The sequence below is a fragment of the Pieris napi genome, chromosome 3, assembly GCF_905475465.1.
Source record: "Pieris napi chromosome 3, ilPieNapi1.2, whole genome shotgun sequence".
NCBI classification, from domain to species: Eukaryota; Metazoa; Arthropoda; class Insecta; order Lepidoptera; family Pieridae; genus Pieris; species Pieris napi.
In genome coordinates, this window is record NC_062236.1 from 11,078,005 (window position 1) to 11,105,376 (window position 27,372).

The 27,372-nt window shown below is 33.2% G+C and overlaps 2 protein-coding genes across 8 annotated transcripts in view; one reads left to right on the forward strand and one right to left on the reverse strand.

Moving 5' to 3' along the window:
• Window positions 1-22,565, forward strand: part of LOC125063290 (protein FAM102A) — a 72,790-nt gene extending 50,225 nt beyond the window's left edge. Inside the window, exons 3-13 of one of the 7 annotated variants that reach the window (XM_047669667.1) lie at window positions 11,674-11,804; window positions 12,574-12,760; window positions 13,156-13,301; window positions 13,642-13,737; window positions 14,280-14,386; window positions 15,063-15,157; window positions 15,444-16,106; window positions 17,838-17,958; window positions 18,351-18,459; window positions 19,020-19,158; window positions 19,918-22,565. In XM_047669667.1, coding sequence (XP_047525623.1) covers window positions 11,674-11,804; window positions 12,574-12,760; window positions 13,156-13,301; window positions 13,642-13,737; window positions 14,280-14,386; window positions 15,063-15,157; window positions 15,444-16,106; window positions 17,838-17,958; window positions 18,351-18,459; window positions 19,020-19,158; window positions 19,918-19,921 — 1,798 coding nt within the window. In that variant the 3' untranslated portion in view covers window positions 19,922-22,565. Of the gene's footprint in view, window positions 1-11,673; window positions 11,805-12,573; window positions 12,761-13,155; window positions 13,302-13,641; window positions 13,738-14,279; window positions 14,387-15,062; window positions 15,158-15,443; window positions 16,107-16,460; window positions 16,542-17,837; window positions 17,959-18,350; window positions 18,460-19,019; window positions 19,159-19,917 lie in introns of all 7 variants that reach the window. The other 6 variants (XM_047669664.1, XM_047669666.1, XM_047669668.1 and 3 more) reach the window with 6 other exon arrangements.
• Window positions 22,566-23,557: 992 nt separating this feature from the next.
• LOC125063627 (protein crumbs) overlaps window positions 23,558-27,372 on the reverse strand; it is a 73,344-nt gene continuing 69,529 nt past the window's right edge. The window contains exons 43-44 of the mRNA XM_047670164.1: window positions 26,465-26,700; window positions 23,558-25,678 (exon numbers count right to left, since the gene is read on the reverse strand). Coding sequence (XP_047526120.1) covers window position 25,678; window positions 26,465-26,700 — 237 coding nt within the window. The 3' untranslated portion in view covers window positions 23,558-25,677. The remainder of the gene's footprint in view (window positions 25,679-26,464; window positions 26,701-27,372) is intronic.

Below are 27,372 nucleotides of genomic sequence, written 5' to 3' on the forward strand. Positions count from 1 at the left end.
ACAACACTGGTGTGGGGACTAGCGTCAGAACAGTTTTCGTGTTGCGTTGTGCGTAGATCGAAGAGCTAAGACTAGTTAAGTTCATGAAAGCCTTTACGCACTAAGAAATCCCCAACGTAGCTTAGTACGCTTACCGCGGTAGCAAGGCGGAAGTATTGTAAATAGACGACTATCGATGCGATTACATACGGATTATACATAATCTAATTATTCCTACTTAGGTCAATAATATGAAATGTCAAGAAAACCTTCTTACCAAGTTAGTAGCAGTTAGTACTTTAGAATCTTCATCTGACTCTATAGTTTGCTACTACTTAACCTATGTTAAGGATGTAGCAAAAATGGACATATGGTTGTACTAGAAGTGTAAAAGGTGTAAATAAAGGTATTATAAATCTAGTAAAATGAAGAAATTAAATTATTAATTTATTTCAAGAACTTTGATACATGAAGGGTATGTAAGACACAAGCTACTTTGAGCTCTCAGTTGGGTGGGCCGTACCCACTAAAACAGCCTCGTGGTATTTTCACTCTACCGGAGATAAAGCAGCAAAGGTCCAACATATAAAGCCTAATACTGTTTCAGATATATACCTATATGTTAGCGGAATTTAATGACGGAAAACAAGAGCAGAATCGTTTCAAACAAAAGCTAGATTTAAACTCATCTTTATGTATCGTGTGAAGTGCGACCTTCAGACCGTAATCACTACGTGTTGTGAACGATAATGGCTTAGCTTTTATTGCGAATCAATGAAAAAATGCACGTGCTGAACCTTGATATCTTTTTTAGAATGGTTTTACAAGCGCAAATTCGATAGTTCAGTTAGTAAACTGTGCACTATAACAACACATGTATCAAATATGATTTATGCTAATATTGTTAATATACAAAGGTCCAGAAACAAATATTCCTATAAATACGTTAAAGCAGTATTTTCTAAAGTAGGGCCCACGCGCCACAGGGGGCAATTATTTGAATGTTAAGGAGCTATTCGAAAATGTATTAAAATATTTGGAATTTAAGTTTTTTATTATATGTTTTACTTACAGTGTATATTTAATAATTTCCTAGTAATTTCTTCCTAAAAAGGAAAAATGTGATAGTATCATTTAACTATGTTGAAATGGGAGGTCATAAGAATTTTAGTAAGGCTTTGGTGTGGCATGGCTCGAAAAAGGCTGGGAGATAAGTTGCAAGGGTCTGTCGATTTCTCCCGAATCGACTGTAAGAAAATCTTTTAGTATTTCTTTTAAATGAAAAATTTTGTCTCGTATCTTGAGTGACGTGAGTTATCAAGCCAATGGCGATGTCACACTCATGACCTATATTCCTTGACCTTACGTAAAACAAAAAGGTCTATGTGTAAACAAATATTATTACAATAGAAATCTATTGTATTCAATTAATAAATGTCTTCCGTGGGAGGACATGGGCGTTATGGTTGTGACTCACACTGCCCACGGGAAAGGGATGCCTCCGAGGTTATTAGGCAAACATGTGTAGATATCATAGTAGGTTGTATTTTTTTTAGGGCTGCCCATAAAATATATGCATATTGTTAATTTCAAGATAGGAATTTGTTACATACCTTTTTTTCACTTTAGCGCACACGTAGAAGTGCACTGCTATTAAAGTCAGTATATAATATACAAGGAAAGGCAAACTTCATCTAAGCATTTGAACAATTGAGTTGAGCTGAATGGCTCAGCATCAGCATACCTTATAGAATTTAGTGGTGGTTTTCTATTTATTAATATTTAAAAAATCTATTCATATCAGGTGTGCTATTTAACTACAATTGGTACGTGTATTTCGATATTTCTTTCGGTATTTCTCAATATTCACTATATGCGTTCAAACTTTTGCAAGAAGAGCGTGTTTTCTCCTTAATAGAGTTTGTAAGTAGGGTTATTGGACACTTTGTCATGTGAAATATCATTTTTATTAAATTAGGTTAGACTTAAATTACTTATTAGTCTTAAGTTATATTGACCTACAGAAAGGTTCAAAAATGTACCAAACAATAAAAAATATTCAATTCATTTAACTAAGTGATACATAATTTGGCTTTGTTGAGTGATGGTGTAAAAGTGAGGGTAGGAACGCGAAGGTGTGTATGTACGTGTGTATGCAGGTGTGTTTGCATATTGTTTATACTCCTTTTAACCATATTCCGCGATAGCTTAAACAACACAACAATATTGGTCGTTCTATGTCCGCGCTGCGCGATACAAAACTGAGTTTTTTTGCATAGTTAGTGTTGATGTGAGGAACTTGACTACGAGTCTGGCAGGCAGGAACAAGGAAATACATTTTTTCTAGAAGTGAGCGGCAATTAATTATATTTGAGCTGATGTTATATTCAAAATCTTAACGGCAGCCCTGTGTGATGATCAAATTTCGTGTCATTACCGTTCTAAAGATTGAATGTAGGTTTAATTGAGTCTTAATGCTCTCTAATTAATGTCGAAGGTGAGCTATTTTTGCATACGGTTAACCTTTAATACAGGCTTTAAATAGAATTAGCATTTTTATTATTCTCAAAGAATCTTAGATTTTGTAAGAATTGTAGCATATTCTATATTGGTATATTATGGTGTAGTGGCATGTGTTCTCTTGAATATCGCATGTATAAAATGTTACAAAATAAAACAATAACACTTTATTTACATCACAATAACACAAAATAGAAGAAACATAATATAAAATAAATGAAGACAAAAAACGTAAATGGGCGGTCTTACTGCTAGAAGCAGTTTCCATACAACCTAGACATAAATTATGTAAACATAAAAATATTCTAAACATAAAACTTTCGAGTTACTTATGTTAGTAATTGGATTATTCGAAGCTTAAAAACGAAATATAATTAAATTTCATACTTAAAAATGATACTGAAGTGAGAAGTTCGTAGGTGCACGAATGGACTTTCTGCCTTTATGCGCATTTAGCACTCGCTCTAAACAAAAATATCGTGAGAAAACGGCATCCCTTACTAAAAAAGTAGACATGTGTCATACTAATCACCTACTTGGCCTTAAGAAAAAGAAATGATCACGAAACATACAGAAATGAGGCCCAGAGTGGTAGTAGCGCCTTTGGTTTTTTAACTTACGTGTACGGCTCAATTCAAACAAAATAATACGATTGTCCGTCCATGTTAATGCTTTACAATATTTTAATACATATGAAGATTAAACAAATGCTTACATGCTTAATTAATGATAATTAGCTTTATCTGTAATCTGTTATTAACAAATGATCTTAAGTAACGCAAGTTATGCAACGGAGCGAAAGTGCATCCCGAGCGCGTTAGCGAGTTGCTTCCGTTATAATTAGGAACTAAGACTATATGCGATCTACATATATGTATATAGAGGTATAGGTTGATTAAAAGAAAGAAAACGAGCCGGCCGAAGTGATTTTGAAAATTATTTCAGTAGAAAGCAATAGTATTTGTTAGCTCTAACCACATGTTAACTATATGTCAGGGACAGAAGGCTGATCACCTACTTGCCTATTAGATTGACAAATGATCATGAAACAGATACAGACATTTGAGGCCCAGACCTAAAAAGGTTGTAGCGCTACTGATTATTAAATTGTTGTTATTACATGAAATAGATATCTATGTGAAAGAAGTCGCGAAAGTTACTTTTGAATTATTTATTAATGGACTGATCAACTCATTAATGTTGAATCGGAGATATTATCAGTTCCTTTCTAATTAATAAACAAGAAACTAAATTGGTATATTTCGTATAGTTAATACAATATAATAATCTCTTATAGTCAGTACATAAAATCCAAAGAACCCGTACAATTGTCCTTATGGCGTACCATCTGCTGACATCCGACACCGAACCCACTGTCCTTGCCCTGATTAGCTGGGCCTCCCATTCATCTAAGCAGCTTTATAATATAATCTTTTATTTACTTGTAATGAGTTCCTGAATAACTTATTCATAGCGGCATATTTACGAATTTATAGGCGGCGAACATCTATTGAATTTTCTGTCTTTATCGCCTTCGCGTGTCTTTGAATATCAATGAACGCGACAAAAACTTATTAAATTTTTTAATATATTCACGTTTTTATCATTTTTTTTTAAATAACAAAATTACATGGTAACTAATCATATAGACGCTGGTCCATTCCATGGTTCATAAAATGTAAATATAAAACTTTTAATCTATAGAAACTTTATAGCTTAAATCCATTATGTAAAAAAAGATTATAAAATGTTATATAAGTCTTAAAAACTGTATGTGTGAGTGTAAACGCTAGTTAGACTTAATTTGATTTGAGAACTGGCAGTAAATGTAAAATTAGAAGCATTTAATATGTATTTATTTTTTGAAGCTCATAAGTATATATTGTGTTACCTATATGAATAAATGATTTCGACTTTGACTTTGAATAAGTTTGAGTGAATTTTGTTTTAGGAAAAGAAACGGTTTCAATGCATGAATTTAAACAATAATATTTATCTTAGATTCTAAGTTTACGCCCTTAATAAGATTTTGCTTGTCACAAGCACATACCAAGTTTTAAAATTCGTAATAACAAAATAGTGAGCTATTTTCATTTCAAGCGCATAAATTGACTCTTCCTAAACATTGAATCCGTTGACAAATTGGTTGAGAAATCGCTTTGGCCATTACCTGATATATGAGACAGGTGTGATTTATTAGGTTTTTACTATAACAGCCGTGATCCGGATTGCGCTGGTTTATTGTCTAGGTCATACGCCTCTTCATCATCTCTAATATTGGAATTGTTGCTAACTGGGGTTACCATGTTATATTAATTTTAAAAAGCAATTGCGTATATGTATAATTTTGTAATGACTACTACAAGGTTTTATATTTCCACTGATAATCAGTGTTGCTTGTGGCAGCAACTTAAAGCTTAAAGCCGTGTTTGTATTTATTTTGTATGTATATGTGTGTGTGCTAATGAAATAATTTCTTTCTTTTTTCAATAGATTAAGCGATCATATAATAACTATGACCTCTTTCTCGTAATCAGCATAAAATAATCCTAAAGTCTGGTATGTAAACCCAGGAGAGCTTTTGTAATTTTGCAAAATACTACGTATAGTAATTTTTGACTATTCACAAAATTTCATATTAGTCCAACCGTGGATTTTTACTTTCTTTAGTTAATTAAATTTATGTAAAGTTAAACTCGACTCGTTATTATCGACGGATACATATAATAGGCATACATTAAATTAAAATATATTGATTGTTTGTAATCGTTATAAAGCTATGTGTATGGTATATAGTATATATATTTCGCCCTATAACCAACCTTCCTTCTTAAATAAATAAGGGTCATATTGATTTTTTTCTCAGTAACCTTCATAAAAGTATTAGAGTCAGAACCGTTTACGACGACATCATACCGGTTATATTGACCAAAATTAAAGGTCCCGGCTGAGTTATATTGTATTAGGAGCTTAATAACAACGTCATCGGCTGTTACGATTATCGGTTTTTACGACCATATATGAGTAGGCCTTTTGATGTCGTTACAACAGATTTTGACTGTATTTTACTGATGCAGTGAACCCACGAACAACAAAAATAAATATGTTACAAATCACGATGCCATGTGCGTCGATAAACGAGAAATTGTGTCGAGGCTTACGAATCTTTTGCTTCGTCTCACGACTTACTTCATTTCGACATCTATGATCTTTGATGTTTGTTTATTCGTTTATCTATTCTAATTTAAAATTATCTTTCGTTCTTCGATGTGATTTGTGTGAATTGTGAAACTCTTGTTGGGTCATGGAGTACCAAACCCATTGTAACGTTTGTTTGGGTTTTATGCCTAAGACTTTCCTACAACAAAATATTTCGCTAGAAATTTGACTGATTATTCGCATAATGCGTTAAGCATTTGAGCGTACCAATTTTTAAGAGGCCGGCAACGCATTTGCGAGCCCTCTGGTAATGTGGTCTATGGGCTCACTTAACATCAGATGAGCTTCCTGGCCGTTGTTGACATACTTGTTTTAGAATCAGTGTCGAGACTTAACGCGGATTTAACCTAATGCAGATTCAGTGACCATTATAAAGCTAATAACCAACGTATTCGTCCAATATTTATATGTCTTGCGACACCTGGTGGTTAAAAGAAAACCTAAAATGTTTCATACAAATATTTAAACGCAGGCAGAGGCAAGGTACATGCAAACTGTATGGAATACATAGATCGTTTCTCAAGCGGGGGTCGGATTTGTTTTAAAAGGGGGTCGCAGTCTGTTGAAAAATAATAAATACAAACTATATATAGGTACAAAAGATTCGTTTATTAAAGGAATAAATTATTATAGTGTAGTGTTATAAAACTAAATTATAATTTTATAGTGATGGGGTTGCAAGACTGTTTTACTTAACTTTTTACCTTTTTCGTGGGTTGCGACATAAAAATGGTTGTGAAACGATGACGTAGATCGTTATTGCCTTCAGCTAGGATAGGGTTCGTATATGCGGCGAGTAAAACGTCGAACCCCGAACGACAAGTGTTTTTGAAGGGCTTTTTCTATACAAAATTCCCTTTAAATTAAAAAGGAACTAAAAGCCGCATTGATTACGGTTGCGGAAGAATTTAATGGATAGAAAAGTAATGTCGCGTTGTATGAATAGAAGCAATGCAGCGATATAATATTTTCTTCAACGACCAACTGAGCTTGAAAAGCCTTTGTTAAATTCAGTGCATCCAGCCATGTATACTGTACAAATGGTAAAGATGTCTCGGCAGACGTATGAGGAACTTTGTTTATTGTTATGTGGAGATATTAAAAAGTTTGCTCAATTTAGGGTGTGTTTATGATAAACACATAAATTATTTGGAAGATAAATTGTGCTATTTGACACTTCATCGGACTCATAGCTTATGATGGACTTTATGTGACGAATAGCGCTATCTGACAGTCGTGAAACGTAAAAATAGTGTTTATCCTACCAATAAGTAACAAATAGTTAATTTGGAACTTATGTAAAACTTATCCGTACATTGTGAAACAGACCCTTAATATGTTGAAGAGCCTACTGTCTACTATAGGGTTATAAATTTAAGATAATTTGTTACTATGTTTACTATTTAAATGGATACCATCCGTATCACCTCGACAACTGAGTTTCTGCTGACTGCGTTTCTTAAAGCAGTTTTTACCGGCACCACCGCTTTGTGGAACCAGCTGCCCACTGAAGTATTTCCAAACCAATTCGATTTAGGTTTCTTCAAGGAAAAAGTGTACCAATTCGTAAATGGCCGGTAATGCACTTGCGAGTCTTCTGGCAATGTGAATATCCATGGTCCATATCACTGAGTCTACTATTTCATTAAAAACAAATAACTAATTATTATGGAAACAAACACAGTTCTTAGTCTTTAGTATTTTTAAAAATCTTGATCTACTTTTGTCTTCTGGGACTTTTAAAGAAAAAGAAAAACAATTATTGCTGTAAGCGTAATACCGCTAAAATTTAATGAGAAAAAGTGTAATTGTATAAAAACCTAATAAAATAAACAATGCTAGGTAATCGCAGTGAGACACGTGGAAGGTCGCGTGTTGTCGCGTTTTCAATCACGTGCACGCAAACGCCTTTTACAAATACTATTTAGTTGCTTTTTGGACGGATTTGGTCTGAGCCGTTTAAGGAGTAGATAGAAGAATTGCGAGCGAATGTTTATGTTTCACGCCTGGTTGGCCTAATGGTTTCAGCGTGCGTTGCATCCCTAAGGTGGCAGGCCGATCCCCAGCTGTGCACCCATGGACTTTCAGTGTATGCAACTAACACTAAATATCAGAAAAAGACATGGAGACGTACTAAAATTATATAGAAAGTTTTAAACCATCATAAAAAGTTTTATCGTTCTGTGTTGAATCTAGTTAGCATGACTTGGAATATTTGTCAAATTAAAGTCAAACACAGCTGAAAAAACCATTTTTAGAGCAGTGTTGGCCTAGTGGCTTCAGCTTGCGACTCTCATCCCTGAGGTCGTAGGTTCGATCCCCGGCTGTGCACCAATGGACTTTCTTTCTATGTGCGCATTAAACATTTGCCCGAACGGTGAAGGAAAACATCGTGAGGAAACCGACATGTCTTAGGCCCAAAAAGGACGGCGTATGTCAGGCACTGGAGGCTGATCACCTACTTGCCTATTAGATTTAAAAATGATCATGAAACAGATTCAGAAATCTGAGGCCAAGACCTAAAGAGGTTGTAGCGCCGCTGATTTTTTATTAGGGAAAAATTATTTTATACGTGTAGGGCACACAATAGGACCAGGCTAGTGGTACCCAAGTTAATATAGTAGTTTTGACTTTAGGGTGTGCAACGAAGCGTAACTATCATCGGTGATGGTGGTTGCAAGGTGCACGAATACGAATTAATGATGTATTCGAACAGAACTAGTGACTCATTTCGTAGCATATTACGACAGTATATAAATATATAAACATTTGTTTGATAGATTGGGTTTACTATTATGTGTTTCACAGACAGTAGTGGCTTAGGTAAATCTATAGATAATAATATTATAAAGAGGAAAGATTGTTTTTGTATGTATTTTTGAAATGTTTTTACACAAAAACTACTGGACCGATTCCAAAAATTCACCAAAAATTCACCATTAGAAAGCTGCTGACTATAGGCTATAATCTATATTATGTTTTCAAAAAAATAGGGATCCCTTATAAAAATGCAATAATATAACCCAAGATGTGAAAAAATTATCCATAAAAATTCTTGTATCGCGTGCGCTGTGGAAACTATTAATGATACAACAAAAATGTTGTACAGTATTATAGAACGTATCAATATCTACAAAAAGTCAGTTTTACCCACGGGAAACTGATTATGAATTTATGTGTGGACCTAAAAATCTGAAAGGAAGTAATTAAAAACTAAGAAAACGAAGTAAAATAAAACTTTTATTGTAACAAAAATATATCTAATATACGACTTTGTAGACTTTTCACATCATATCGGTATCTACATGAGTGAAACCGCGGTGCTAGTATGTTCATAAACCTATATGTAATAATACTGTAATATAAGTTAATCATAATTATTAGCTTCCCTTTCCGTTGAGAAAATAAAGATCGATTTCATACACAATTGTGTAACTCGTTAATAAATAAAATACCTACATAATATTGCAAAATATTCGATCTCATATGAGTAGTATTTAATAAATAGATTTATTTTTAATATCACAACAGGCACAATTAATTGAAACATGAGTTTGTGCTTATAGTAAATAGGGCCTGTGTTCGTTGAGAGTAATTTACAAACGAAAAACAGTTTCAAATTAATCAAATGTGTAGTTATGATTGTATTTAAATATAATATATAAAAATTTAGTGTTATGTAAAATTATAAGTATTAGATATCTATTTCTTTATTGACGTTCATAAGTGTACATTGTATTACTTAAATTAATAAATATTTAATCAGTTGCAACTAAGATATGCAAGAATATAGGCCTTGATAATTCCAATTATTTAGGTCATGTATCAGTATCTAATCGCAATTGCCCAATAGTAATTTTTAGCACGCAAAATCATTTTATACACCGGAAGTGGTCGGATTGAATGTTCCTTGGTTCGTGATTATGGCTTCCTGAAACTTAATAAGTTTGCTAACTTGCAATATCTAATATCCAACAAAATTAACGACTAGACTAACTAGACTTGAAAACTTGATTCAAAGGTATATCCACAGCAAATAAATTATTGAAGATATTCTTAAATAGGTTTTTATTTTTATGTTTGCAAAATGCAATAGAATTAAATTCGAATTACAGGTCAACTCTTTATAACGATATTGGTTTTAACGAAAAGCTCTCTATAACGTAAAAATGAGTTTAACACCAAACCAATACCTTAAATCACTCTTTATAATGCACAGATATTCTCTATACCGAAGAAATATTTCCATATTTAGACACCAACAACATACTTAAGTGTAATTGTAGTTGTATAATCAGTATGTATTTAAATTATTGTAATTGGTTAAATTTGTTTTTTTTTCTCTTCCCTACAACTAAAGTCTCTATAACGAAAAAAATGCTCGGTCTCTTGACTTTCGTTATAAAGAGTTTACACTGTATTTAAATTTATCGTCGAGCGGTATCTCAGCGCTGTTATATAATTATCGAAAATATAACAGATGTTAGAGTCAATTTGTTTACTTAAATATCGAAATAAATATATAATAAACAATTGTATTATACAGACGATCTCATATTACCTAAACAAGAAAATATGTTTGACATCAGTTTTTAAATGTTTTTTTTTAGTTGTAGAGAAATAGATACGAGTGGACTAGGGGAACATTCCGTATGCTCTTTATGTTTTTAGCATCAGCAGGATACAAATTATTTAGCTCCATCCAGTTCTATTGCCCCCCAAGACGACAAATTCTACCTTATTCCCATTATTAATTTTGCGAAAGCAAGTGATCATCGCTCTGTGCCCTCTTACTCGAACAATTATTTACTCTTTGAAAATCAAACCTAAGACCTCTTGTTATAGGTACAATGTGTATCACCGGCTTAGTCACGAAAGCGTATAATACATCGACGTGTAATAACTCTACAGCCCCTCATATACCACGTGACGTTTTTAAAGATGAGTGACATTTCGCGAGTGACAAGTAAATGTCGACGCCACTTGACCTACAATGCACAATGAACTATAAAAATAAACTGCATCTCTACTTACTCCGAAGTGGCATCAAGTCAAAACTGAGTGTCAAATTAAGTCTGCCATAGATCGGATAATAGCGGTTCCTTATGTTCATCCTTCAGGGGTTTATCATTGTCGTAAGAAGCTTATCAGAGGTATCCTACATTAGATAAACATATATTAGATTAGACAGACTATATTACATTATTCCTTATGCTAGGTATATAGATACGATATTGAAACAAAGTTCTTATGCTGTTTATTTTACAATTGACACAAAACTTAAAGGCTTATAAAGAATTTATCATTTATTACATATTTATTATATATATTCAAGATCATTATTTATATATGTGTTTTATATATAATATATACTCATGTTTGTAGGTAGATACTATATTAATAAACTGTACGAATTTATACGCCGTTAACATTTATTGATAGTAAACGTGAAATGTATACACATTTTGCGGAATGCATTGGGTTGTTGCACTCTTAGTTTACGTCGTAAAGTACCCTCAAAATAGTACAATTCGCACGAGGCTATGTTTCCCGTTATAACCTCGATCAATTGTTATTGTATAAATGATGTTGCTACCTCGGACTTCTGGATGAAATGTTATGATTTTTGTTTGAACATTATCTAGGATCCTTCCACCTTACAATTAACTAACTACCATTTGTTTTATGATTATGTTGGTCAAAGTCGATTATTTTTTTTAGCACCAGATTTCTATTTATATTAAGTTCCCAGGCTTTTCATACATAATATAAAAGAAAATAAAGGCAATGATGGTAGATGCTCCATATATAGGTATTATTGAAATTGAGAGTGTGCAATAAAATTTTATTAGGATTATTACAATATACGAAAAAAGTGTCAGAATCAGTCATTTTATTTGCTCTTTTAAAGGTTTCAATTACACTTTAATTAAGCTTACTTTATGTCCTTTTCAGGGAGGAGGTCCGTGAGCACGCAGTACGGTGGAACTCAACGTTCTCGTTCGTGTGCAAGATGTACGCAAATGCGAACACGGGTGTGTTGGAGCCGGCTAAACTACGAGTTTCTGTACGGAAGGAGTGTAAAGGTACTAAAGTTACAATAACCAGTGTCAAACTCCTTTAATGTATTTCAACCTACTAATAACCATATGAAGTATGAATTAGTATCTGACTTAGTAAATATCTTCAGAAGGCATGTAATAATCCATATCATAATTGTTTTATGTATTTGAAAACTATTTATAGTGTATAAAGGTTCTCTGGCAAAACAGATATTTGATACGTACAGACTTTGACTGGCTTTATCTTTTCCCCGAAGAAGCGTATTTAATCCATACATTAATTATTTTTAATTTAAAATCAATAAGAACGGATAGGAAATCATAAACGTAGTGCGCGCTTTATAGATTGTGTTAAATGATTTTTGATATAAGTTATATAAAAATAAGCTCAGAATGAGTGTTTGAACTCGTTTGTTGTTTTGCGAACTCGTTTCTTGCGTATTATAGAAAAGTTGAGCAGTTTGCTTCCTGAAGTTTTTAACTGTTCTTGTTAAGTCAGTTTTAACTTTTATGTAACAAGTTGTTAACTATGAAAATTACACCATGTTTAAAGCCTATTTAAAATTGTCGTAAATGCGCAAAGATTTGATTCACTTCTGTAAGGAGAAAATAGTGATATTGCTATTTTTTTAACCCAAATACTACTTATAAAAATTCTTTATAAATTCATTTCATGTAATTCTGCGTCCAACATTAGAACTGTTTTTATTTGTAGTGATTTAAAATTAATTTACGCGTTCTGTATTCACTGTCGTCAAGTACAATATAACCGTTAGTTTACCTCTCGTTTCAGGCGGTCGTTCATACCAGAAGCTGGGCTTCTGCGACATGAACCTCGCAGAGTTGGCGGGTTCGGGAGAAACGACACGGCGGTGTCTTCTAGAGGGTTACGACAATAAGTCCCGGCAGCGGCAGGATAACTCTGTTCTCAGGATACGCATCAAGATGAATATGATTTCTGGAGACCCTCTGTTTAAAGTGTAAGTAAGAACATTAAACTAGTGTATGAAGCCAGTGGGTCATACAATAGACTTAAATCTGTATATGTATATAGCGTATATACTATATATGTATAGGTATATACGATGTAATAATTTAATAACATTAACGGTTTTTAACAATGAAAAAAAATCATTATAGTTTCGTCTAAAATCGAATCTAATGAAAAACCTAATAATACTTAATGAGAGGCGTATTATTATTTAATTTACGAAGTAATTAACGTGATAAGCTCGACAATGTCAATCGGCTTTTGTTAATTATAATTTCTTTATTATATCTATAGGTATTCCTACAAAATTAAATATTAGTTTGTTTCACTGAGGACTGTTTGATTATTAGTATTATATATTTGTAAATTATTATTATTTTTCAGACCTGAAAGCAAACAAGAAGTGTCAGAAGGCAGATCGGCGGGGACTCCGGACAGCGGAGCGGATACAGCACCAGCGGCAGACGACGACTGCGCCTCGTCAACTGCCAGCTCGGGCTTCGGATCATTGACTAAGAAGCACAATTATGGTGGGTATACCGACTCTTCAGGATATTAATTGGGCGATAAAGAAGGTCTAGATGCTTTTGTCAACATGCTCGGCCTAATGTTACATATGTAGTTAGATTTTACAGTAATAAAGCCTAATTTAAAATCTTAGACTTATTAGAAAACCGCACCATAACCAATCTGAACTAAAATGAACCATAGATAAGTCTGTTTTTTTTATTTTTTTACATACAAAAATTAGACTTAGTGAAAGTTAAAAACAAGAGTATACTTTAATATGCTGGCTATTATCTACAATGTTTTATTTGGAAAAATGTATCACTACGTTATCTTTCATTACATTAACATTTTATCTTACAGAGGGTAGCCACAATCAGCCGTTATCATCCCTCCCATCGTGCGACCTACCTTCGCCTGACAATGAGGAACCGCCCACGCCTCTTCCGGATTGTCCTGGTAATTTAATTAAAATAATATTTACATAATATAATTTCGCTTTCTGTAACTTAAACGTAACTACGCAAGTAATGCGGTTTCTATCTACATATAGTGTGATCTAAGGTTTATATGTGTATTTATATACATAACGAACCCTGCGTTATACTATATGCAGATCTGTCTGTATGCTTGTATATTTTTTGTTGCCTTGTAATCGTGTCCAGTAATTATTTGAAATAGTTAATATTTGAAAATAGTTGAATGGGACACACTACTTGATAACTAGTAAAATGTGTATGTAAAAACAACAGATTTGAATGTGTACATAACAATTTATTTTTAAACCTAAAGAATGTTTTATTATTTTGAATTCTATAAATGGTTCCAAAAAATTCTTACGTATCTACTTACGTTACCAATCGTGTTTCAAATTTAAAAAATTATTTTGACTTTTAATTAGGCAAGTATTACAACTCGAAACGTCTTTAGTTCTTGTTTTATTAATTCGCGTTTATATCCGTTTTGAATATTTCTTTTTATGAAGATACAATATTTTACAGGTCTAACCGTAGTATCGGGATCATGCGCTGAATGTCATCAACAGCCACACACGCACTCTCGCAACTCGTCCAACACTTCGGGAGACATGAGCAGCAAGGTAATACTGGTAAACGAATCCTATTTATTTATATATTTTGAAAATAATTTATATTACGATTATTAAAAGTAGAAATCGTCATGATCGTAGAACAATGTCGGATTTGAAAAATATCCAAAATCCACTTTTTATCGTATTTGGATACGTTGACTTAATATTTCGGCTACATTATAAAAAATCCGTGTGTTTTAAATTTCAAATTAATCAGTTGGTAATGTGACGGATTTGGTAGAAAAATGTGATTTTTCTAGAAAACTGTGTAATTTAATGTTATTATTTTTATTTTGTTTCAAAACAAACCCTTTTGTTTGCTTGTATGCTAAGTTTCATAATAACAGAATATGCATTAAAATAATTTTGACAAAAACTAACATGATTATATTATTTTGAAAAGGCTGCCCTGTAAAGTTTACTATTTGTCAGATCACTATTCTACGACTATGACGAAATGTTTTTAATGTTAATATTCTGCGTCGTTCATTCTGTACAATGTGCAAATGACATATCAATTGTTCAATCATTTGTATGACGATTAACTGTAGAAGTACTTAGTACGTAGTTGTACTTTATAAAAAGTAATTACAAATACTGTTTTTCATATAAAAAAGGTTTATATATATATATATATATATATATATTATATGCATTATTTTCTTATTATTAAATTGCTACTTAAATTTTTCAGGCATCAGGGTACGGCAGCTCTGTGTCAGCTGCCTCTGCTCACTCGAGGCAGAGCTCTGAAGGTGATTCCGCACCTGACAGACCACATCACAATAGGTAATAACAGGTTTTAAGTTGCATTTTTATGGTTAAATATATGTTAATACAAACATTATTAGACAAATTGTTAATGACTGTCAATCAATTTGAAAGGTATAATGGTAATAGTAAGAGAGAGCATGATTGTGAAATGTATCACGAGGGGATAGAAAATGTCGTCGTGGTATAGAGTTCCGCTGTACAGCCCGAGCTTCGTTTAACAGAGTGAGCACGATACTAATCCGAGCCTGTTTATTAGCTTTTTTTAAATTATGTTTATTTTGTCCCCCCTCCCCCGCCCCAGCGTGCGCGTCGAACGAACTACGAGGACGACGACCACAGTATACGTGCCGCGATGCAAGCACGCGGGCCTCGCCAAGCTGGTCATAGAACGGACCCTCACTGACACCTCTGACCTTTACCTCTCCCCTCCCTCTGACGTCTCCGATCCCTATCTCACCCCCAATGCGACTCTCACGGCACAGCCTGACGTCATACCGAGGCATGTGATCCGCTCCCCCCCAAGCGAAGAGTACAAAACCCCAGACAGCACAATACACGACGATTCATTCACGATGCCCACGTACTTCGATCAGAAGAGACGAGCTGCATCGATAATATCGTCAGTCGTAGAACCGCTCACCAACTTCCAAATTCTCAAACAGAAGTCTCTCAACACTATTCCAGCTTTAATAGAGAAGAACAAAAAGAATGAGGAGCTGTTCACGAACTTTCCATTCTTAACGCCTCTCGCGCATAGAAAGAACTCTCTAGTCGCAAACAGGCTCTCCGGTTGCATAGAGGATGAGTTCTATTGCATTCCATCTGAGCCTGAGGATCTGACGGAGAAGATAGACGTGAGGCATAGGTTTAGGAGTGTCTCCAACCGGGCGCTAAATGAGCAGATGACGTCTACCCCAAAGTCAGAGGTGGAACTTCTAAGGCACAGTGTCGCCGTATGCGCAAGGTGAGTTCCGCGTGCTTGCCTCTCCTCTCATCTCCCGTCCCCTCCCTTTCCCGCAAAACGGTTGTGGATATTACTATCTCTCTCTAATATTTCCCTTTCACTTAACCGCTTCGGGTTTGGACGCGCGAATGCAAGGAATGTTCTCATGGTCTTTAAATTCATTTGTGATTGTGTAATTTAAGTGGAATACTCATTAATTGATGATAACACGTTAAATTTGTTTTATTGCAGGCTGCAGATTTAATGATAACATTGAACCTGTACTGACTTTTATTTATATGTAACTATAATAAATGTACTATAAATTTAGTTATTCATATTATATATTAACGTTTGTATCCAATGCGGACGCAGACGCGAGTGCGGCGCGGATGCGGGACGTGCGTGTGCGTCGTGCGGTGCCTGCACACTGCAGCACAGGCCATCTGCCACATTGTCAGTACACATATACACTGCGCTTCAGTACTAGCTCTTCACTTCAAATTAAAAATTGAATACATTATTTATAATTAGCATACTTGTGAAATTATTTAAAATATCTTAGTATGGGTATATCACATTCTATACGCGATTTAGACATCTTATTAAGGATGTGCCGATAAGTTTACTCGATATTTCACTAAGGGTACACATATAGCAGTGACAGCTATGACTTCCGTATGTCTAATATGTATATAGGTTTACTTCGTGCTAATCTCTAATCTAAGTGGACCCTCAGATTCTATGTATAGCTATAGATTTTTTATTTTACTATAAAAAAGAAAAAAATCTTTTATCTCTTATATTCGTTTAAACCTATAATTACATTATAAAAATTAAAGTGTTGAAGCGCAGTATTCATAGATGTTGTCTCGTAATTATGTTGCAATATAGCGTTTTAATTTCAGGTGCTTTTTACATTTTTCTACATTGGTCTTATATTTTATGTTAAAGCTTTTTATTCTGTTATTTTTATAAGAAATTGCATGTGTTTTGCTTAAGTGGTGCACGTTTGGAGCTTTCGATGCATGTTTTCAGTCTAATGTGCAATAAATGTAACATCGATTTAATTTAAATATTTTATAATAACTGTATTACGATAATTTTCTCCTATGTATATGTCGGAAGAAATGGTGCTGGTCATTTTATTTAATAATATCAAAGTCTAATAAAATCAAAACCGGTTAAGTGGTTTATTTGATTTGCCTAAATTAATAGATCTACCAATTAACAGACTATTTGATAGTCTGTAGTAATAGTCACTTCAGTCTGTATAATATAAAAACATGTCTTAACTTGTTTGTCGTTTTAGAATTCTATTGGGCTTTATAATTTAAAATCCTATGCAAGTCAAGCAAATATTATTTTTATTGATGTTGAACGAACTAAGAAGTTTTGCTATCAAACAAACTAATGATAACTTATTTATAGTTTTTACGTAATTCTAAATTGTTTTATTTAAAGGTCTTAGTGAAAGTTTATCATTGTTATTTACATTTACAATGCAGGTCCGTATCACCAATTTATGATACTATAGAGTCGGAAATTTCTACTGAGAGTCGGACTTTTCAAAACTAAATATTACAAATCAAAATGAGTTTTTTTGCTTTTTGAAAATGTAACAAACTCGTAGTTAAAATAATTAGCATTTTAAATGATTTTTAACTAGATTATTTCAAGATTCTTCATATAAATAACAATATTTATATACAGTATTCTTGACTATAAAACTAATAAAATGATGTATTGCAGAAATCCGTCTTCGGGGTCATTGACCGCATCTGCGTCTGAATCGGGTTCGTTGGAGCGCGCGCGTGCCGCACTCGAGAGACGGAAAAGAGTCGCTGCACCGCCCGTACAAGACGATACACAGGTAAATTTAAAAAAAAAACATGGTTAACTTTAAGTTTCGTTTTATAAAACAAAGTGGCCTCTATTTGTCTGTATGAATGCGATGAACTCAACAATAGCTGACTAATAGATAGTGTGATTCCTGAAGAAAGTCTTAGGTGTAATTCAAGTAAATTTACTGATTATTATTGAAGATATTGAAAAAATCCAAAATAAACTAAATGCGTTTGAAGTTGCCGGAAGCTTGCATATATGATATGATATGCCTGTTATATTTTATTTTAACTATGTTGTTTGAAACTACTTAAGTCCTCAGTAGTTTACTATATAAATTGTTTTTTTTTTTTTTAATTCATTCAATATTATATAAATCACCTTTAATTTACTTCTATAATATGAAATTGTGAATTACAGCATGCGGTATCGTGTCGTGTGGAGAACACCCGCGTGAACCCTAAGTCCCTGATCGAGGAGATCATCTCCGCTACCGATCTTAAGCAGGCTGTAGAGGATCCGGCCGAGAGTAAGTATATTATATTTATTTGTTTATAATCAGTGTTGGCGTAGGGGCTGAACGAGTGCCTTTTTATTTACAAATTTTGGACTTTCTATATGCACATTTAATGTTCAGTAAAGGAAGACATCGCCAGAAAATATCTTTGAAAAAAAAAATCTTCTACAAAACATGGGTCTGTGTTAGGCACAGAAGACTGTTTATCTATTTGCCTATTTGAAAAGACAATTGTTTTATTTATAATGAATAAAGTAAATGTAATCTAATTTGAAAAATAATTTATTATATTTTATAGTCATGGAGGCTTTACTTAAAACACTTATCTTATTTATTTCGTAATCATACAGCTAGAATAAATTACATATACTAAAAAACAATTATACTAAATATATAGCCAAAGCTTGATATGTAATATAATATACAAAAGGATTGAAACATTTAGTAAAATAAAATATATATAAAAATGTGAATATAATAATATTGGGCAGGGTATATAAATAAAGCCTCTGCAAATGATTGAAGATTTAAATATTGTTCGTATTTGTATCACGTATAATTTGACGTTACAGCTTCCGGTCTCCAACTTTTCATAACGCCGGAAGGAACGGCGGAACTAGGTTCGAGGCAGCGTGCAAGACAACTTGCGAGACGAGATTACCAACGTGTTGTGTTACACCCCCATCCCCGACCACACCCGAGGGACCACAGGTGATCAGATACACGAATTAAACGTTCATAGTATATGGACTGAACATAAAACATTTACCAATTCTTAAAAGGCCGGCAACGCACTTGCGAACCCTCTGGCAATGAGAGTGTCCATGGGCGGCAGTATCACTTACCATCAGATGAGCCTCCTGCCCGTTTGCCCCTTGTTCTATAAAAAATAACTCCTTACACACACTATTCTGGTTAATTGTCATCAGAAGTCGAGGCAGAAAACGAAATTTTACCCTTACCCACCTCCACAATCAGCTACCTACTAAAGTATTTCCAAACCAATTCGACTTAGGGTCCTTTAAGAAAAGATCATACAATACTTAAAGGCCAGCATCGCACTCGCCCCTTTGTATTGTGAGTGTCTATGGTCGGCGGATCACTTAACATCAGGGGAACCTCCGGATAGTTTGCCCCTATTCTATAACCTTAAAAAAATTATTTTTTAAGACATTTTTCTATTGCGAGCTAGAAAAATCAAACGCAGGCGAGAGTTTATTGATATCTTGAAGGCTTGAAGCATTGTTCATAAATATTGATATTTTACTTGTAAATACGATTTTTAAACGATCTTGAAATGTGTGTCTTAAGAATCGAGTAATGTTTCTAGTTGGTAGACACTACTTAACTTGAAAATTACTACTTGCCTTAAAAGTGATTAAATGGTTTATGGAGTTCAACACATACACACACACACACGCATCTATATCAATTTTTTATACAGAATTATAAAATTAAATCTTGTGTCAGGTAGCCAACGGTGTGAAAGTGCGACTCTGCGCGCGCAATGCAAACCTGACACTTGATACCTGACGAAAGATTCGACGCTTAGTGTTCATTTTGCTTGAGTCCTAGGACTCTGAACTATAACAAATATTTTTGCAACGCTTTATAAGTGTTAATTAGTGTATCAGACTTGCCGACAATATATTGACGCAAAGACGGAAGAGCTTGCTGTCTCTATTATTTCCCTAATAAAAACAGAGATAGTTGAAAGTTTATGAGTGCTGGCTTTAATCGAATGCTTTTTTGAGAGACAATTATTGTATTATTTGCCAATAACGTGGAGTAAAGATTGTGTTGCCATGGTTACGACTTCATGGTAGTCAGCGTAACTATGGTAACGAATCCTTTACTTAAATGTACGTTTAATAAAAAGAAGGACCTACAAATATTTTGAATGGCACCCAACCTTACTATTGTCGATATTCTAAAAACATTATTTTCACATTAATTGTAAAATGGGCTAGTTGACTTTATTGAGTTGATATCGAAATGGAGTTATATTTGACATTAAATTCGACGATTCCTAATATGTAAATTTTTTTAATCCTACATTAATTTTAATGTTATTGTTAATTTATTAATTCGTATTTTTGTAATATTATTATTATAAAATTACTCTCATATAATAAAACGTCAACTGGCCTATTCAAGGGTTCACTATAAAGACGTTTTTTTTTTTTTTCAATTATTTTAATGCGGTGGCGATGTTTTTAGTTAAGATGAATTGAATTGATTGACATGTGAAGGTGGTGTGAATTGTATAGAATGTTCCTCTTGTAAATAAACCGTCGCGACGACATATTTATTGTTTTTAATGTATTATAATTTATGCCATATGTTTTACTATGTGTATTATATTCGGCTCGGGACATGCCTATAATGAAAATATATCTTCATTTTATTTGTATGAACTTTTAAATGTTTTTTAACCTACGTTTTTACTTAATTGTACGCATTTGATGTAGATGTAGTGCTTTAAACTTATACGATCACCTCGATATTGCTTCTAAAACAATTAGTTCCTGTATTAGGTCAGATGAGTTTGAGGCACTATCAACCTTTTGATGGCAGCTCGAGTGATTAAGTCGTCATTTATTGACGTTTGTAAGATACAATTTGTGTGTTCCTATGCTTAATGAAAGGACGATATAAATATAATTCTTTGCTTCCATTTTGTACGAATTTGTGTTTCTAAGTAATTTCCAGTCCTCCAGTTTCTCCTTCAGAACGAGTGCTCACATGACGGTGCTAAGTCAATGTGTAGTTAGTATAGGTACTGTGACGTCATCCCTTAGTATTTTAAAGCCTTCAATTATTTATATACAGTACCAGACCATTTATAAGTCGTATCGTGCTTGGAAAAAGATACTCGCTTCGTAGAGCGTCATCTCTGTCACACGAAACACTAACAGTCTGCTATCTATTAGGAGACAGAGACGGCACTATACGATGCCGAAGCTAGCCGAGTATCTCTTTCTAAAACATGATGAGACTTGGCCGGGTACTGTACCTATGTGGAAGAGAAAATTGAGGGTTGTCCACAAAATTTGAATTTATACTGTTATAATTATTTAAGCTTTGGACTTCCATCTTATTAAGTGCAACATTTGTAATTGGTCGTAAAGTAATTTACCTTTTTATTTTAACATATATGAAATTCACTTTTTTATTTAATAAAATGAGACTGTTATTCCCAAATGAACTGATACTTTCGAAGTCCTCCAGTCCAGGCTGCTTGCGTTTTTTGATTTTTACTTAAAGACGACAAAATATATGTATTATTCTATTAGTAATCTTAGAAATAATTGAAATTAATTTGTTTAAGTGTCAAAATTTCTGTGATTAAAGCAACAAAGTAACTATTTTTTCTGAAATCCCTGACAGTACATTTAATATTACTGTTTCATTGTGGAATGTAAAATTATTAACAGTGATAAATATTGATCTAAATAGAATGTGCAAATGTTTAATGTAATATTTCAATGGCGGGATGGATTAGAATGCCAAAATCACTAGATCCTTCATACAAGTGAGCTTGTTATATTAAAATAGGTGATTACAAAAAGTAAAAAATCGATTTTCGAACATCAATACAGACAGAATAACTAACGCAAGTTTTATACTAGATATATATTTATTTTTAAATTTGAGGTTTTATATATTAGATATGGTTGATACGTTATTGTTACGTCTAGATTGTTTCAGATTCTCTAAATTAGAGGATCTCGCTCGTATGAAGGATCGCGTTATATAGAAAATATTACTACGGGATATTTCTAAATAGAAAGGGTTTTGAAGCTTTGTATTATACCGAGATCTGTCACTCCTTTGCGAAAGCTTGAGGTTTGCCGTTAAAAGTAACTGCCCGCTGCCCGACGTGGACAATTTTGGACGCGGCTACCGTAGCGGTTGCATTTACGTGTTATTTATCGTGTTGAAATTATGTATTCAGTATTAATGTACAATTAATTTATTGAGTAAGGTCGCTAAGTACATCGTAACGTGTATTGCGATGTGTTTCCCGACAGGCAGAAGGGACGGCGGCGGAATTGTATCATATGTCTTGTAATACAGCCTGTACAGTATTTGAATAAAGGACGTGTTTAGAGCTATATTGTGTTTTATTGTATTTCATAAAGAAAAAATACTTCTGAACTAAACTTATAAAAGATGTTTCAATGAAATGTAGAAAAAATCATGGCTGTAAATTCACATCTTTTTATTTAAAAATAATGATACATCTGGGGAATATATCTAAATATACCTAAATTAACCAGATGATATATAAAGATTAGGTTTAAGATATATTTTAGGTATAATTTTTATTACCTAAATAATTACATGTACTGAAACAATAGCTTATTAAAATTAAAAGAATTATAAGTTTTACCATTATGTTTATCTGTTCAAGCAAATATGACACTTAAATTTCAGAACTCAAATAAAATAATAATAATCTTTATTTTCTTCTCTCACATATAAATACAAGGTTTTTATGATTAAACTAAGATAATAACATTAGGAAGTGTATGTGAGAGACTGGTCTCTATAAAAGGAGACCTGAGTGACAGATAACCAGCCTCTCCACCATAATACTCTTTACATAACATAATATTCTTTCTTTCGTTTGATCTTGCGACTCAAATACGTATCAGTTTATTGGAGGTCATGGTCATGCGATTCAATTTAGGAACTCATCAGTGTCTCAACTGGAACGTTTTAACAAAGCACAATGTACTGTGTGGTGTCGGAATAATGGCTACTGTGCGTTTAAACGTCCGGCAACCCCACTGGATTTTTCTTTGCGTGTTAATTACACATACCTCGTGGCAGGACTCGTACGATGAAGGTACACATAAGGAAACCAGCTTGTTTAAAAATAGACTACCCTGACTAAAGGACTAAAGAAACAGATAACAGAGGCCAAGTCTCAAATAGGTTTGTGAAACTGGATTATTATTTCCATTATCCAGTATATATCACCTTTTTTCTATTATCCTGAACACCAAAAGCTTAAATGAACGCCTTCACTTCTGTTAGGCAGCAATATTTACATGATAATTTATAATTAGTTGTAAAATGATGGGTAATAAAAAAACACTAATCAGTTTATACGTTTATTGTTTAGTAAGTAATGAGTAAAGGCCAATAAACTTGTGGCTAATACATAATAGTCGCTTCGTGTGGACGGTAACATTGCCGAAACACAGGCAGCTGCCTCGACTTAGACTATACTAGTTTGACACCTGTCATCGTGACAGATGTAGTTCTGACACAAAGAGTAAATACTCACCAAGTATCAAAAATGTTGATAGTTGATACTATCAAGACAACATATTTGGTTAAGATTTTATTTTTTTAATAATTATGATTATTTTATGTGTCACAATGACATGTTCTGTGTCTTAATTATTATAAGTACATATACGACTACAATACTTTGCACTAATTATTGTATTAATAAATAATATATATTTACAAATATAAGACCGCCCCAAAGTAGTATAAATCGGACGCGAAATATGAATATATCACAAAACATCGACATCATAGTAACATTTCTTTTAAATTAATACGTAAAAAGGTAAGAAAAATTAATATTGACCATAAAACATAAACATTTAATTTGAAGAAATCACAAAATGGGAATGTCGAGAAATGATTGAGCAAAGATAATCACTTAGCATTAATTAAGTACATATTTATAATTAACATTTTATAAGTACATTACAAAAACAGTTGGTTACATAAAAACCAAGATTTTTGTGGCTATCTTTTGTTCAGAGCGAAGACATACACGTTACTTAAATTCTAATGTACTTCTATGACACTAGCCACTAATGCCACAAACTTATCAGACCGAGCGTTATTATATTTTAGTTAGCTGATCCGACAAGCTTGGGTTTACTGTTATTAATCCTACGAGAATCTTAAAATGTTTTGAGTGATACAGTTAAATTCTCGCATACTACATTAATTATGCCTATGTTATATAATTTATGAATATATCTCTCAATATACAGACTTCTGTTTAAGGCACTGGGGCCCGCCGCCATCCTTGACGCAACCCATCTCTTCTTTATCAACTCTTCCCACTCTTTCTCCTCCTCAAGACTTGTATAATTTTCAAATTTGAAAATTGCGTGTCCCAACTACGACGTTTTGTGTATACCCAGTTTGAATGTTTTGTACCAGAAGTTGATAAAAAAGAGACGTGCCCGTGGACGTAACGCGTGCGAGCACCTTCACTATCAAATAATTTAGAATTTTCACGCTTTCGTTTTCCTTACACTAGTACCGTATATACATACATATAGACATACAAAAGTAAGGCAGAACCACTACACGAGTCTTAGACTGAAGTAAATTCAACGATTTAGAATTTATTTAGGTCACAGAAGGAATATCTAAATTGATCCACATCGACTACGCTTATTGAAATAGGTTTTTATATTAAAAATACTTAGACATGATCCGTTATCCTAACTTATTCCTAACATACACGCTGTGGGAATGATTCACATAGTCACGTGACATTGTATGGAACAAATTCGGCCCTTTTCTATCTAGAGCCCTGGACATATTTTCACTAAGATCTAAAAAATCTAGTAAAAGATTTATATTTTCAGAGACACTGAATTTATTTATTTTTAATTTTATTCCGTTCATTAAAACGAAAACCATATGCACTATTTTATTCTCTTTTCATCACAGCGCAAACAAAAGATGACAGAAAGAGTTAGATTTAGTTTTGATGAAGAAGGTATATCGTAATAAATTTTAGTGTCATAAAAATTGCCTATATATAGAATAAAATGGACAATCGCCTATAAGTACTTAATACGTATATACATTAACTATTAAATTGTCAAAAAGTATATTTTGTCTAACGATGCAATTATATAGAGTCGCTTTGAATACATTTGTTTTACTTACATCTACACAGTTAATCTCACACACGACACTTCAATAAGTACAGTCGGATAGTTAAGTATTTGTTAAGTTAGAAAGCATATTTAAAAAGTTTGGGGAAAAATAGTTAATAAAATATGTCCGACTGTACAACACATCCTCAGAGTTATATGAATTGTTTTAAAGCTTTTATGAGTGTCTTTGTATCGAGATATGTCTCTGTCTTTCTCTCTCACACACACACACACACAGGTACAGTTTACACAAATCGACATTTGGTTGAGACGCGCCTTCGCTCGCTCTTTATTTAGATCTGAAAAATATAATTAACATTAATTTAAGTTTACGGTTATGGACTTAACTAGAACAGTGGAAAGAATTTATGAAAAAAAAATCTTATCCCTTAAATTTTTATTAAAACTTGGTGGTGAAGAAACTTGTATTTTTTTAGTATTCTATTTTGTTTGTTAATTATTAAATATATAGCGAGGAAATGCTGCCAGCGTTAAAAGTAGTCTACCACAGGAACCAAACTTTTTAAATTCGTTTTATTTCTACATTATTATTGTTATTACCATGTAAAGAATATTGAAAATAAATATGTAAGAAAGTAAAAAATATGTAAAAAAAGGGTGCGCGTACTTATTGTACGCGTATAACAAGTTATACTTCTTTGGAATTATTAAAAATAGTGATTATGCAAATAATTAATTACAATTAAATAATCAACGACTGGAAAAGGAGTCATTATAGTCAATAAAGTTCACTTTACATTTGAAATATTATTAGTTTCCAATATTAATTAGTATTGATTTAAATCACTTCTGAATATAATTCAGACGCACATATAAAATTCGCACTTGTATAATGAAAACACGTGTTTTAAATGTAGAAACTCAAAGCATGTGGATAAATTTATAAATATAAATACACAGTGAACAGAGGCGGCGTGCGTGCCAACATGCGCCACTAACTTCATTCTGTTAATTTTGTGTCACGGTGCACGCGCATCGTAAAATTTCACTCTTATCAATTTTTCATAACGCGCCTAAAGAAGTATAACTTCAAAAATCTTAAATAATATAAAAATAAAACTCACTATATAAGCCTCTCTTCTGGTGGTGGTTTCAAAGCATTATGCATCATTTCAGCTCTTGGGTTGCAATACTCTTGTCCCGATGGCGAATAAGTACCGCGTGTCGCACGTTTGCGTCGGGCTTGCGTGGCCAACACTGCCACCACTCCGCCAAGTATCAACGCCCCTAGGAGCGCCCCGCCCACCGATAACAGTATCGTCGTGGTATCAGCACCTTCGTTTTCGTCTGATGTCAGGAGCTGCAAATTCACACAAATTGGGGAATTGGTTTTGAAGTGAAACTGCTTTAGGCGCATGAGGGTAAAATTTTTACGGAAAGTCACGAAGATGTGCAGCGTTTTTGTTGAAGAAAATGGAGAGAGCGATTGAGAGAGAGTGAGAAGGGCAAATTACCTTATTAAAATTATATTGTTAAAATTAAAATTTCGTAAAGAGAATTTATGAAATATGTACCTATTAATATTTTATAGGTATTTTATGCAAAATAATTAACTGAAATCTCAAATGACAAATTGTAAATTAGAATGCCACGTGTTTTTACACGTGGCAGAATTCGAAGAAATAAATTAAAAAAATTAAATTTATAATTTGTTTTAATTTTCGACAGTTTTAATATTGAAATGACAATAATTAATGACAGTTAAATTCATTAAATTCCTAACATATTTCTTTTTTCCCACCCTCTAAGTCTCGGAAATCTAAAGTTTTAGATTTATATAAATATGAACAAGACTTAAAAATTAGTTTGCCAAAGAAGTTTCACTTCTCACATGTGTACTTAGTACGCACGCACTTTTTTTTATACATAGTAGTCTATCAGGCACGCGATCAGGTAGATCTATGGCCAAGAAGCTAGGCAGCAGGGGAGTGTCAAATCTCCCCTTTCCTAAAAAAAGACTCTATTTGCTTAA